The sequence below is a fragment of the Phalacrocorax carbo genome, chromosome 2 (assembly GCF_963921805.1).
Source record: "Phalacrocorax carbo chromosome 2, bPhaCar2.1, whole genome shotgun sequence".
Taxonomy (NCBI): Eukaryota; Metazoa; Chordata; class Aves; order Suliformes; family Phalacrocoracidae; genus Phalacrocorax; species Phalacrocorax carbo.
The window spans coordinates 48,586,630-48,598,519 of NC_087514.1; the positions used below are offsets into that span (position 1 = coordinate 48,586,630).

Consider the following 11,890-nt stretch of genomic DNA (forward strand, 5'->3'; position numbering starts at 1 on the left):
GGAAGTTTTAAAATCAAGCTTTCAAACCCAGATGTTTAAGATCCCAAGTTATTAAAGAAATAAGAAACTGGGTTGAATACTTTGTCACCGTTGCTGTTTTGGTTTGCTGGGTTTTTATAAAACCTGTAATATCACAGCTGTCCTAAGTAGCAGTATCCCAGTGTATGTAGAAGGTCTTATAAGCAGGTATTGCACAATTAAAGCAGTTACACAAATTGAGATCGGAAGAGTTCCTTGATGTAATTCAGTGTCCTGAACCTGATTTAATAATGTGGCTGAAAGGCTGTTGGCATGACTTTTTAATCTTCTTTCTGTAGACAAAGAATAGCTTTGTTTGGGAATATTAAAAATTCTTGTTAAGAACTGTAAATTTTTATGTGAATTCCCCTTTCCTGCAAACTTGCCATTTTTCAGATTCAGACAAAATTCTGGGCATTGTTTGCTCTCCTCCAGCTTGTAGAGAAAGCAGTCCTTAAAGACCAAGAAGTGTTAGGTAGGAGACCACCAGTTTTGAACACAAAAAGGAAGAGGCAAATCACTCCTGGTGGTGACTGCTTTACCTTGACCTTCACCACTGATTGTTTGCTACTAGAGATAGTTTTTGTTTAACCTGTATAAAATTGCAGTCCCTTGGCTAAAACTTGTAGACCAAAGACTTGTGGAGTCTCCTTTCCTGGAGACATTCAAAACCTGCCTGGACACGTTCCTGTGCCCCCTGCTCTGGGTGTCCCTGCTCAAGCAGGGGGTTTGGACAAGATGATCTCCAGAGGTCCCTTCCAAGCCCTGCCATTCTGTGATTCTGTGAAAGCAGAGTTCCATCTTAGAAACTGCTATGCTGCTTTCTGCTTTTTTCTCTGTGTTGTTGTTACGTTATCAGAGTTGCTGTAGGAAGCAAGGGATGATTAAGTGTAAATGTTTTTTTGTGCTCTACATTTGGAAGAAATCATAACTTGAGTCAATAATCCATGGAATTACTTCACTTCTGGTAAATGTTTTGTAGACAGACTTAATATTTTTGAGTGAAGAACTAACAGTAGCATTAGTATAGATCTCAAAACTAATTAGTTAATTTTAAATGTCTCATTTGGTGTCAGAATGTACCAACTAGAGAAGAAGAATCAACAACTCTCTAAATAAGTGTAAATACGTTACTAGAAGTGACTGTTCATTAGTATCTGGCAGTGTCTGTTATGCTAGCATGCTATATTTAAAATCAAACGAGTAAACTACTGATTTGTAAGAGAGAAAATTTGAAATAGTTTTTGAAGATATTTGTGACACCTTCCAGAGTTCTAACCCCTTGTCTTTCAGGCTAACACCTGACTTAAGCTGTGGGCTATCACTCAGCATGAGCAAGTAATTATTTAATATAGCAGTTCAGATCCATATCATACCAAACAATGTGGCTGACAGCCAAACTGAATTCCTGATCATTTTTTCTTCAAAGAAAAATAGTGGATTTTATTAGGCTAATCTAGATTCCATTATAATTTTTTTAAATATAAACAGAGAAGTTTATCCAGTGAAGAGTACACTAACAGGGCTTGTTATCTGTGCTTCTTTTTTGTGCCTCTGAATGCTAAACATTGTAAAGATACAGATATATACAAATATACAGATATAGTCAAAAGTATAAATCTGTTGCTGTTGCTTATGATCTTAAATCATGTATAAAACTGTTTTAAGCCAAGTAGCAATTAGCCACAGTGTGATTATATCCTTTCGATCTCTTTCCCTCCAGAAACGGGGTTTGACTTTCAAAGTCACATGGATATTCTTTTCTGTAATATTGTACATGTAAACAAATAGAACTAAATTATTCTAATAGTAAATATTTTAGCTACTTTGGGGAACAAATATTAAAATAATGAAAAATTAAAATATGTAATTCTGCCAGAATTTGCTATAAGTCTCCTTATTGCTGCTCTCTTTTCCATCTTTTTTGTTAGTAATATCTTTGCACTTATTCTGTCCTGCTGAATTTAATAAAGAAATAATAATTTTAATAGAAAATAGTTCACTAGATAAGTTACTTTTCAGCAGAGATGTATGTCTCACCCTTTGGTTGTCATGTATACTTTTTAAAGAACCATTTGTGTATTTAATTATAATGTAAATAGAACTTCTCTGAAGATGATTTAATGCAATGAAATGTTGTAGGTGGTCCTGAGATAGCCAGGGAAGAAAGCTGCTGAATCACGTATATTTAAACGCGCTTAATGATCTAAGGTTATTATAGAAGTCGACGACTACTCTTTACATCAACTTGCCAAATTAGTATCATGGAAGGAGTGTGGTAAAATGATGTTTTATCCCAAGTACATATCCTCTTAAAATAGGACCAACTAGTGCCTTTTGCATGTGACTCAGTTTTTCGGGTTATAACCCACTGATTGAGCACTGCTGTGCTCATTCATAAGCAAGACACCTCTACTTCAAGATAGAAGCAGTACAAAAGAGCATAGTCAGCATAATTTTAATACTGACTTGAGAGGTAAATAGAAAGCAGTTCAGTTTTTTCAGTTGTATGTAATAAAACCCTCATGTATAAATTTTTAGGCAGTCTACCCAAGTCACTTCATGGTTTGTCTAAGAACTGGTACTTAGTAAACTATAAGAAATATCTGGATCTTCTAGTTTGATCACCATAGTACACTGGGGTGGACTGTGCTGAAACCATTTAAAATAGATATTAGAAAAATATATTTTGTATTAAAAAAACAAAAAAGTCATCAGTGGAGGAAGTTCTGCTGTCTCCAGAAGTAGTATATCCTAGTATTCCATCAATTGAATAGTTCAGCTTCTCCTAATACTCTACCTATTACTCAACCTGCATTTACTGGTTTTTGTTTTTTTTTTTTCCTTTCCCCTCCTGCAAGTTAGTCAGATTTCTCCCTGCTCTTCCTGATGCTTGGAAAAAAGTTGGTTACCATCTGTGTGCCAAACTATTTGGTCTTGGAAAAGACTTATATTTTTGTCGGTGTCTTCCTTTGTAGATAAACCAGTGGTTTCAGCCTTTCCAGATGACATAATTTTTAAAGCTCTTTTCATTCTTCATTTTTATACTGTAGACTTTATCTAATTTAATTTCCTTTTGAAGCATTGTAACTGGCTAAAACCCTGGTTACAAAAGAAACTAGTAATTACCTTCTCTGTCTTTCATATAACAGCAGTTAATGTATTCCAGAATGAGATTTGCCATTTTTGTGTGATTGCATTACAGTTTATTGTCTCATATTAATAGGCAATCCATTGTAAACCATCAAAATATCTTTCTGCATACTGCAGCATAGCCAGGTATTTCCTGTTTTGTGTGTGTATGCTTCATTTCTCCTTCAGTAACAATCTGTACTTTTTTTTTTAATTCATTTCACACTTATTGATTTCAGTATATATCTGATTTGTTGAAATTGCTTTGTTTTCTGATTCTTTTCTTCAAAATGCTTTCTGCATCCTCAGCTCTCTTTTTTTGCAGGTTGTATAAATATGTTTTATTGCAGCACGCTGGGCAGTAATGGCAGTAGTGAATGCTAAGCCCAGATATTTACTGAGATGCCTCTCCTGCCCCCCCACCAATAACAGGGAGATACTGGTGATTTCTATTCACCCATCTCCTGTGTACTTTTGATAGTATCAATATTTCAGTGTTTACTATAGCAACTTTTTAAACAGTCTGGAGAGAATTTCGTCATGTGCTATCAAGTTAGAAGCACCTGCCTGAAACAAATACTGTTTTACAATTCCTCTTTTTTTTTTTTTTTAATTTAAACTCTGTGAGCATCTGATCACAACTAAACTTTTCTCAGAAGACTAAGGCACCTGAGTCCTTTGCATCATATGTTGTTTGCTTCCTTTTCTGGTGTAGTAATTGACCTTTATTTGTCTTTAGTTTCCTATTAGATTCTGTAAATAAACTGAAAGTTTCTTGTTGCTTCTCTGTCTGTTGGTAGTTGAAATTGATTTAGTGATTTATTTTTTTAAATATATTTTATATGAATTTATACTCTATATACTAGTGCTTTGTTGATTGCCCTTGTTTCTATTTTTTGTAAGTTTTCTTTTTCAGGTTATTGGTTATTGAAGAGTTTCAGATACAACCTTAATGATCATCTAAGTTTCTCTCCCTCCCCCCCCCAAAGCTCTGTAGGATTAGCTTGTTCTAGCGTGTATTTATACAGTCTTTTTCCAGCAACTGCCAGGTTTCCTTTTTCTTCTTAAATACATAAATAAATAAATAAATGTGTGTTTGTTTAAATCTGCTCTTAGAAGATTTCCTTATTGTGCTGTTCCTGATACATTTTTCCCTATCAATTTCCTTTTTTTTAAAAGTTACCTTCTACATTTACAAGTAGTTCTACATTTAATCATATACAAAACTAAAATACCTCTTGCAGTATCTTCTGCCTTCTTCTGAAAACTAGTTATTCCCAGTACGCTCCAAAAATTTCAATCTTTCCAAAAGATTTAGGTAGCTAGTCAATTCAGTGTTACAACATGAAGCAGTCTTTTGGACACAAATAGGATCTTTTGGGTATGGGCACAGAGGAGAAAATGGGAGTGATTTCTTTAATTGATTTTGAAATTCTAACCCTCACCAAAAGACTTAAATTTTTAGACAAAAAGTAAGTAGAATATTTTATGGTGTCTGTCAGTTACTGCAACATTTTTATTTGATGATCTAATATAGTAGTTGCTGAAGAACAGCTTGAGCTTCTGGTTTGTGAGTGTTACACTATTCTACCCAAATTTTCTTGACTCCTTCTACTTCTGCTTTTGAGGATAGAATATTTACTATGAATCATTATTTCCAGTTTTGAAATTCATACACATGCATAAGCTAATGACAGACAACATTTAGCTATCAACTAAGTGTAAATATTTTCTCATAATAAGTACTAACCTGATATTTTTGCTGCCATATTATGGTCTTTAGTCAATAGCTTACTGAATTCCTTTCTAATCAGTAGCCATTTGTGAATGCTTTTCCCATTGGGCTAATTAGTTCTATCAGTGATAATTCTCAAATCCAGCCGCTTGCTACAGATTGGTTTGATGCAGACAGTGGTGAATTAATGGATGGAGGCTGTACATGAAATGTGCGTAATTATCTAGAATTTAAATTGAGGGATTTTATTGAGTGTAGTGATGATGCATTTTCTGGTTCTGTGGAATTGCATGTAGGAAGACACTCAGAATTTGAGTATCAGTTCAGCAGCACAACTGGTGTGGAATTGTTAGCAGTGGTACTTGAAATGAAAGGTGACTAATTTTCTGGAATGGATACAGAATTCAAATTACTTTGCTCCTTCTGTGTCCTCTGAAATGAGTGTTTTGCTTATAGGATGTATTGAAGGAATTCTTATATTGGAAAATACTGAAATTCATTCTGTAAAAAGTGAATATTAAAAGGATAGTATAAATTGTTTCTTTTTTATCTGTAGGAAGTGTAAATACAAACTTCTGATGCTCTTTGTCTGTGATACACCTTGTGGCATTAGACCTGTTGTCTTAATTAAAATTAATGAATAAATTTTTTTCCCTTTGTTTAGGAGGCCTTATCGATGTCAATATGAGTGAAATTAGTTTTGATGAAATTCAGCAACTGTTTTCAAAAGATTTAGATATTAAACCAGGAGGACACTGGAAACCAAAAGACTGTAAGCCACGATGGAAGGTGAGATGCTGCTTTTCTGTTTTGGTTTTTTTTTCCAGGTGGTATATAAGAATAGTTTGCCATTGCAAGCACTCAGTCTTTTACTGCGATGTATTTGACAGAATATGTAGCATGTTATGGTATATGTGTTATGCTGTCTGCTCAAGAAGAGGCTAAACCTTGAAGAAAAACTTGAAATGGATTGTCAAGAACTTCTAAAGGTTCATTAACTGCTGTTACTAAACATTTTATCATATGTCTGCAAATTTGTCCTATGTGTATGTTGCTTAAAGTATAATTAGAAGCAAGTGAACATAAAAGGAAAATCTTATTTATATTTTACTCAGGTTTTGTTTTCGTTTTTTAATTTTTTAAGCAAAATTGCAACACACTTTCCTAGCAGGACTGAGAATGTAAAACACCAAGCCAGTTTAAATGTAAAAGTTGAGAAGTCTATGTAAGCTGTGGGAGACTTGATCTGTATTGAAACATTAACACTTAAAAATGCTAATACAATAGCTTAACTTTTTTTTTTTTTTTGGAAGGTGGCGATCCTTATTCCTTTTCGGAATCGCCATGAGCATCTTCCAATTTTTTTCCGTCATCTGATACCTATGTTGCAGAATCAGCGTCTGGAATTTGCCTTCTATGTTGTTGAACAGGTAACAGCATTTACTTGAAAAGTGACTTTACAAGATTCCTTACTAAAGGGAATTTGATATTCTTATCAGATTTGGATGAATCCAGAATTTAAACATTGTTACTCCACTGTTGTAATCCTTTGAATGAAAAAGGAAAACTCAGCTCCATTCCCAGTTTAAGCAGTGGCCAGATACATGTTGCTTTTCTTTAAATATGGGCTAGTATTTTATAGGTGACAATGTGGCTTCTTGGAATCTATTGTCTTTGTAAGTTTTCAAGGGGGGAAAAAAAAGTGTTTATGTATAAGAATTGGAAATGGTCATTTACAGAAGGCTGTTTTACATCACATGCTCACTGAAATCCAGCTGAAGACAGAAGTATTAAAGTGTATACTCTCCAGTTAATATATGTGAAATACAATGGACGCATTAATAATATACGATTACCAACTAGTACCTTGGCTAGGGGTCTCTGTAGAAACAGAGAAGAGTGGTTACGGAGGAAAAAAAAAACGACTTAAAAAAGAAAAAATGTAGTTTCTGCAAGCCGCAATCAAGGAATAAAGTAGTTTGGATGGGTAGCTTAAGGAATTTGTACCCTTGCTGCCTGAGTAGATAGCTAGATCCCTAAAGAAATAAGAGGAGTTTATTTTCATCGTTTATGTAAGGCAATCTTTTCAGGTGACATAGTGAAAAATTTACAGAAAACAAAAAGATCCTCTAAATGGTCACTGAAAAAAAAGGCATGTAGGATTCAATTGCTATATCAAAAGGTCTTATATTGTCTTCGTTTGCTCAAAATGCATGAAATCTAAATTGTACCGGAAATGAAAATAATTTTAATCTGACTTTATTAAAATTTCTAAGAAACTGGAAGTAAGTTCTAATATAAGGTTAATTATAAATATGTAACAAAATTGTAGGCATTTTCACAGCATCAGAAGTTTCTTGGTAGTTGGCTTTTAACAAGAAACAAAACTTAATGTTTCTTTCTTATTTTATATCAGTATTTCTTTAAGTAGTAATGTCATGCCATATTAATCCGAATCACCCATATTTTGATACTTAAGAGTTACTAGTGATACAAGTTGCTAGTGCTGTTATGTTTTGTGTAAGAGAGGAGAACACGGTGACTTTTTAAATCACAAAATACAGTTGGTGTAGTTGGTGCTAGCTGGAGGAATAACAGGCGTCTTTGTCAGTGTGGTTTTTTGTGTGGTAGAGGATGTATTTCTCATAGTATTGACATTTGGTCTCTCTTCTTGATTCTTACAATGTCTCCTTTGTTTTCTGTTTGAAGACAGGTACACAACCTTTTAATCGTGCAATGCTCTTTAATGTTGGCTTCAAAGAGGCGATGAAGGATGCTGCCTGGGACTGCATAATATTTCATGATGTGGACCACTTACCTGAAAATGACCGAAATTATTATGGATGTGGAGAAATGCCACGCCATTTTGCAGCAAAGCTCGACAAATACATGTACATGTAAGTAATTAGTTCTATTCATGTTGCTTCTTAAAGAGCCAGAAACATTCTTAAAGTGTGTATGAATTTTGTGACACTATGTACAGTAGATGAAACCGATAAAATAGTCTCCTACCATGCTATTTACATAAATGAATATCTAGTTATTGAAAGAAAGATTTAAGTTTAGTGTCTACATTTGATATGTTGCTAATTTGAAGATATTATTTATAATTTTCAGTGTTGAACTTGTTACAATGAGGTTGATCTTTTTTTTTTAAAAAAACCAGATAGCTATGTGTGTCAAGTGGGGAAAACTTACCTTGCTTATTAGAAACCTTTTCTGGCTATGTAAGTCTTTGCAGTGGCTGACAACAAAGATAAGCAGATAATCTGCAGCAAAATTCCACAGGAAAAATTTCTTACTTAACTTATAAATGTACAATTAATTTCTGCTTTGCACTCCTTTTTAAACAGATTATTTTCTTACTGCTAGACCATTTCGTGTCTTGTATTCTGTCTCTGTGGAAATTTGATTAATATGGTGGGTCCTGCAGTTTTGGTACCTCCTTTCCTTCTGCCATTTTACATTAATGATGTTTCACTTGCTTTTTAACACTGTGCTATCTCATGACACTGTTCCAACTGTTTAACAAAAACCTGTGGCTTACTGCTTGCTATATTTATGTATTTGCCATCCTGAAATTTTATTTGTGAAGCTGATCAACTTGACAACTGGGTCAACCTGACAGATTAAAAGCACTGTATTTGAAAACAGTTTTTGGACTGAGTTTTTGGACTTCAGGTTGTCAGCCAGTTAGCAGTCAAACCTTTAAAGACTTTATATATATTTAAAAACATAAAATACGTAAACATATAAGCAATTTCATCTATCTTTTTATGTATTTATAAAATACTTTATGTATTTATGTATACATTTATAAAATTTATAGTGTCTACAGATAAATATTTATAAAATATGTTTATGAAACAGATAAATGTATATGTAAATACATATGTATGAAATATAAATATCTATTTCTGTGTATATGCAAAAAAATGCATGTGCACCGTGCACACAAACATACCAATGAATAAAAACTCAAATAATTCCATAAACTGTCATACCCCAATTGTTTTTGTTTTTGTTTGGTGGGTCGCTTTTGGGCTGGTGGTGTTTTTTTTTTTGTTTGGGTTGGGATTTGTTGTTGTTGTTTTTGTGGTTTGTTTTTTTTTTCTTTGGTGGGGGAGAGTGTGTGTTTTTTGGGGGGAAGTTTAGAAGACTTGTTATTTTACTTAAATGTTGAAAGGGATATACAGTAACAAGCTTCCCCAAAAGCTATTAAGGTTTGGTTGAATCCTGTGTTTCCACAGAGACCAGAAATTACATGACTCTATATTTCTTTTTCTTTCCCCTTGCATTCTGGAGTTATTTGTCCTTCAGTGTGGCAATTGTGTCCTAAGCAATGGTAAATCTTTTTGGTAGATAGTCCTAACTCCTTGAAGGTTCCAGATTTGGAAGAGTCTCCTGAGAAATATGTTCAATTGCTTTTATTTGATGAAATTATGTGCTGTTTCTGAAAGAGGAGCACACTTCACTGTAGCAGCTTGCGGGTTAATGATGCAAGTTAATATTGATGGAAGTAAATATAGACTTTTTTTTTTTTTAAAATGACAAAGTGTTTTGAGAACTGGAAATCACATTGCACGGGCCTTAGTATGTTATGTTATGTTGGCTATAGTGGCTGTTCGTGTTGGCCAACTGTTAATTACTTAATAACTTGTGTTAGTAATTACTGTGTGCTTACTGACAAAAAAGCCTAGAAAGCCTTTTGATTCAAAAGTTTAGCTTCTAAAAACTGGAAAACTGTTTTTAAAATAATTATTTATTTCACTGTAATTGAATATATACTGTTAAACTGTTCCTCTCAGATTTTAACAGTTCTGTAGAATATAGTAATGAATTAGAATTACTGAGTTGATGCATTACTGATTTTCAGTTGATTAAAGAGTAGGTTTTTCTCAGTTGAATAGTGTCAAAATAAAATAGTTTGAGGGCTTCACTTTACACTTCAGCTTTGGACCTAAATCAGCCATCTGAAATATGTGATAGACTTCTCTTTCATGTGGTGGTACTAATTTGAGCTACAGTCTAAGAGTACCTTTTATGCAAATCAGACACTACTGCAAACATTTTATTCAACTTCTGTATGTATTAATGCCAGCGATCTGTGAACCAGTTTCCTGTAGTGAATACATTCAGCATCTGCTCATGTCCTTAATGTGGGGTTGTTCTTGTTTTATTGAAACGTACTGTTCAAAGAGAGGGCTACCTATCGAAGTTCAGCTAATAATACAGAATTTGTCTTTTGTTTTCAGTCTTCCATACAATGAGTTCTTCGGTGGTGTGAGTGGCCTGACAGTGGAACAATTCAAGAAGATCAATGGGTTTCCAAATGCCTTTTGGGGATGGGGTGGGGAAGATGATGATCTTTGGAACAGGTGAGGGTTCAGTGCTTATGTCTTTCTCATTGTTCTGTGGTATTCACCCCTTGACAGCAATTAGGTGGTTTTTTCTTTCAGTTGTTACTTTTGTAAAATTTGTTTTAAATGAACAAATTCTAACATTTCTGAAGAGTTCACTTTAGAAATATCAGAACATACCATTTGAAGGGATAAGTGTGATGTTCTTTTTTCTTGGCCTGGGGACAGTTAACAGACTTTTAAGAGATAGGTCTTGTAACAAATAACGGGTATAACAACAGATAACTATTAATCATATTTAGTCTCATTCCTTCTAGTCTTCTGTGCGTTACTTTTTAATTTTAATTTACATCTCTTAATTTACATTGCTGCTAGCATTATGGAATACCATCCCACAGGCATGTAGAGTGAGCACCAGTTTAAGTATCTTCCATATCTTAGGACCAGTGTACAACAGTGCTCACTGTATTACTGACTGCTCACAGTAAACAACAGTAAAATGTTCCCGTTGACCTGTTGAAACTAAGTGTCTGCATGAGTTTATATATAAAGCGATATGGTTTAGAGGAAGAGTTTGTATGTTTTTACTCTTTTTCCTTACTATTTTTGTATTTTTCTGCTATTGTGCTTTAAGAACAAAGCAGGAAATAATAAATATGAAATTATTATTATTTCACACTTTATTGGTTTTGGCAGCTTTTTTCATTGTTGGATTAGGGGTGTTCTGGTTTTTAGGGAGAGAATGTCAGTGAACGCAAAAACTTAGCTTTAAAAGATTTGATGCTTATTTTTCACTTTTGCTGTAACTTGTAAGAACACCTTTTAATACTCTTTGTACAGATGTTTCTGTATTACATTATAGGGTTCACTATGCTGGATACAATGTAACAAGACCAGAGGGAGATTTAGGGAAGTACAAATCCATTCCTCATCATCACAGGGGTGAAGTCCAGTTTTTAGGAAGGTAAGAAAAACAGAGAACTGTTCAAATACTAGAGCTAAAGATGTCAAATTTTTTCTTAAACACATGCAAACCTTCCACACATACAAATAAGCAGTCAGTGCTTATCAGTATTATTCCCTCTTTAGTGCTAAACTTTGTATTTCCTAAAGAAATGCTTGGTGTTCAGATATTTCGTATTTAACCATGAGAGAGGCTGCGTTTGTATTTCAGAAGATATTACCATCATAATCTTTGATGCAGAATGTTATTGTTCCTTAATAGTTTGGGCATTAGTACTGGCAGGGCTCCATTAGTTGGTTAATTTGGATATTCTGCAAAAGGAAGCAGTACAGCTAGGGGAAATGATGCCTGCATGAAAAGAGACTTTAAAATCCCTCAAGGATTGGTTTCTTCCATCATATTTCATTCTTTTCTGAGATACAGGTCTTCCCATTTCCTGCTTCCATTGACGTGAACTTTGTCTTTTGGAGTTCCTTTCTTTTGCTGCAAAGATGCAAAACACTTTTAAGTGGCCAGTAGGTGCTGGCTGCACTAGATTGGAATAGTGATCAGAATGCAGCTGATGAGCTACACCTAAAAATTAGAATGTGAAACACAAAGTAAAGGGTTTATGGTATGTGTTTTCAGATAATTAGAAATACTGCTCAATTCTGTTATCAATGGGTGTCTCTTTTTCTGGGA

The 11,890-nt window shown here is 34.0% G+C and overlaps 1 protein-coding gene across 2 annotated transcripts in view; it reads left to right on the forward strand.

The window, feature by feature from the left end:
* The window catches only part of B4GALT6 (beta-1,4-galactosyltransferase 6), a 35,213-nt gene that overhangs the window by 19,198 nt on the left and 4,125 nt on the right, over positions 1-11,890 (forward strand). For both annotated transcript variants that reach the window (XM_064442808.1, XM_064442809.1), the window contains 5 exons: positions 5,550-5,674; positions 6,199-6,315; positions 7,595-7,782; positions 10,141-10,263; positions 11,108-11,209. In XM_064442808.1, the coding sequence (XP_064298878.1) occupies positions 5,550-5,674; positions 6,199-6,315; positions 7,595-7,782; positions 10,141-10,263; positions 11,108-11,209 (655 nt within the window). The remainder of the gene's footprint in view (positions 1-5,549; positions 5,675-6,198; positions 6,316-7,594; positions 7,783-10,140; positions 10,264-11,107; positions 11,210-11,890) is intronic.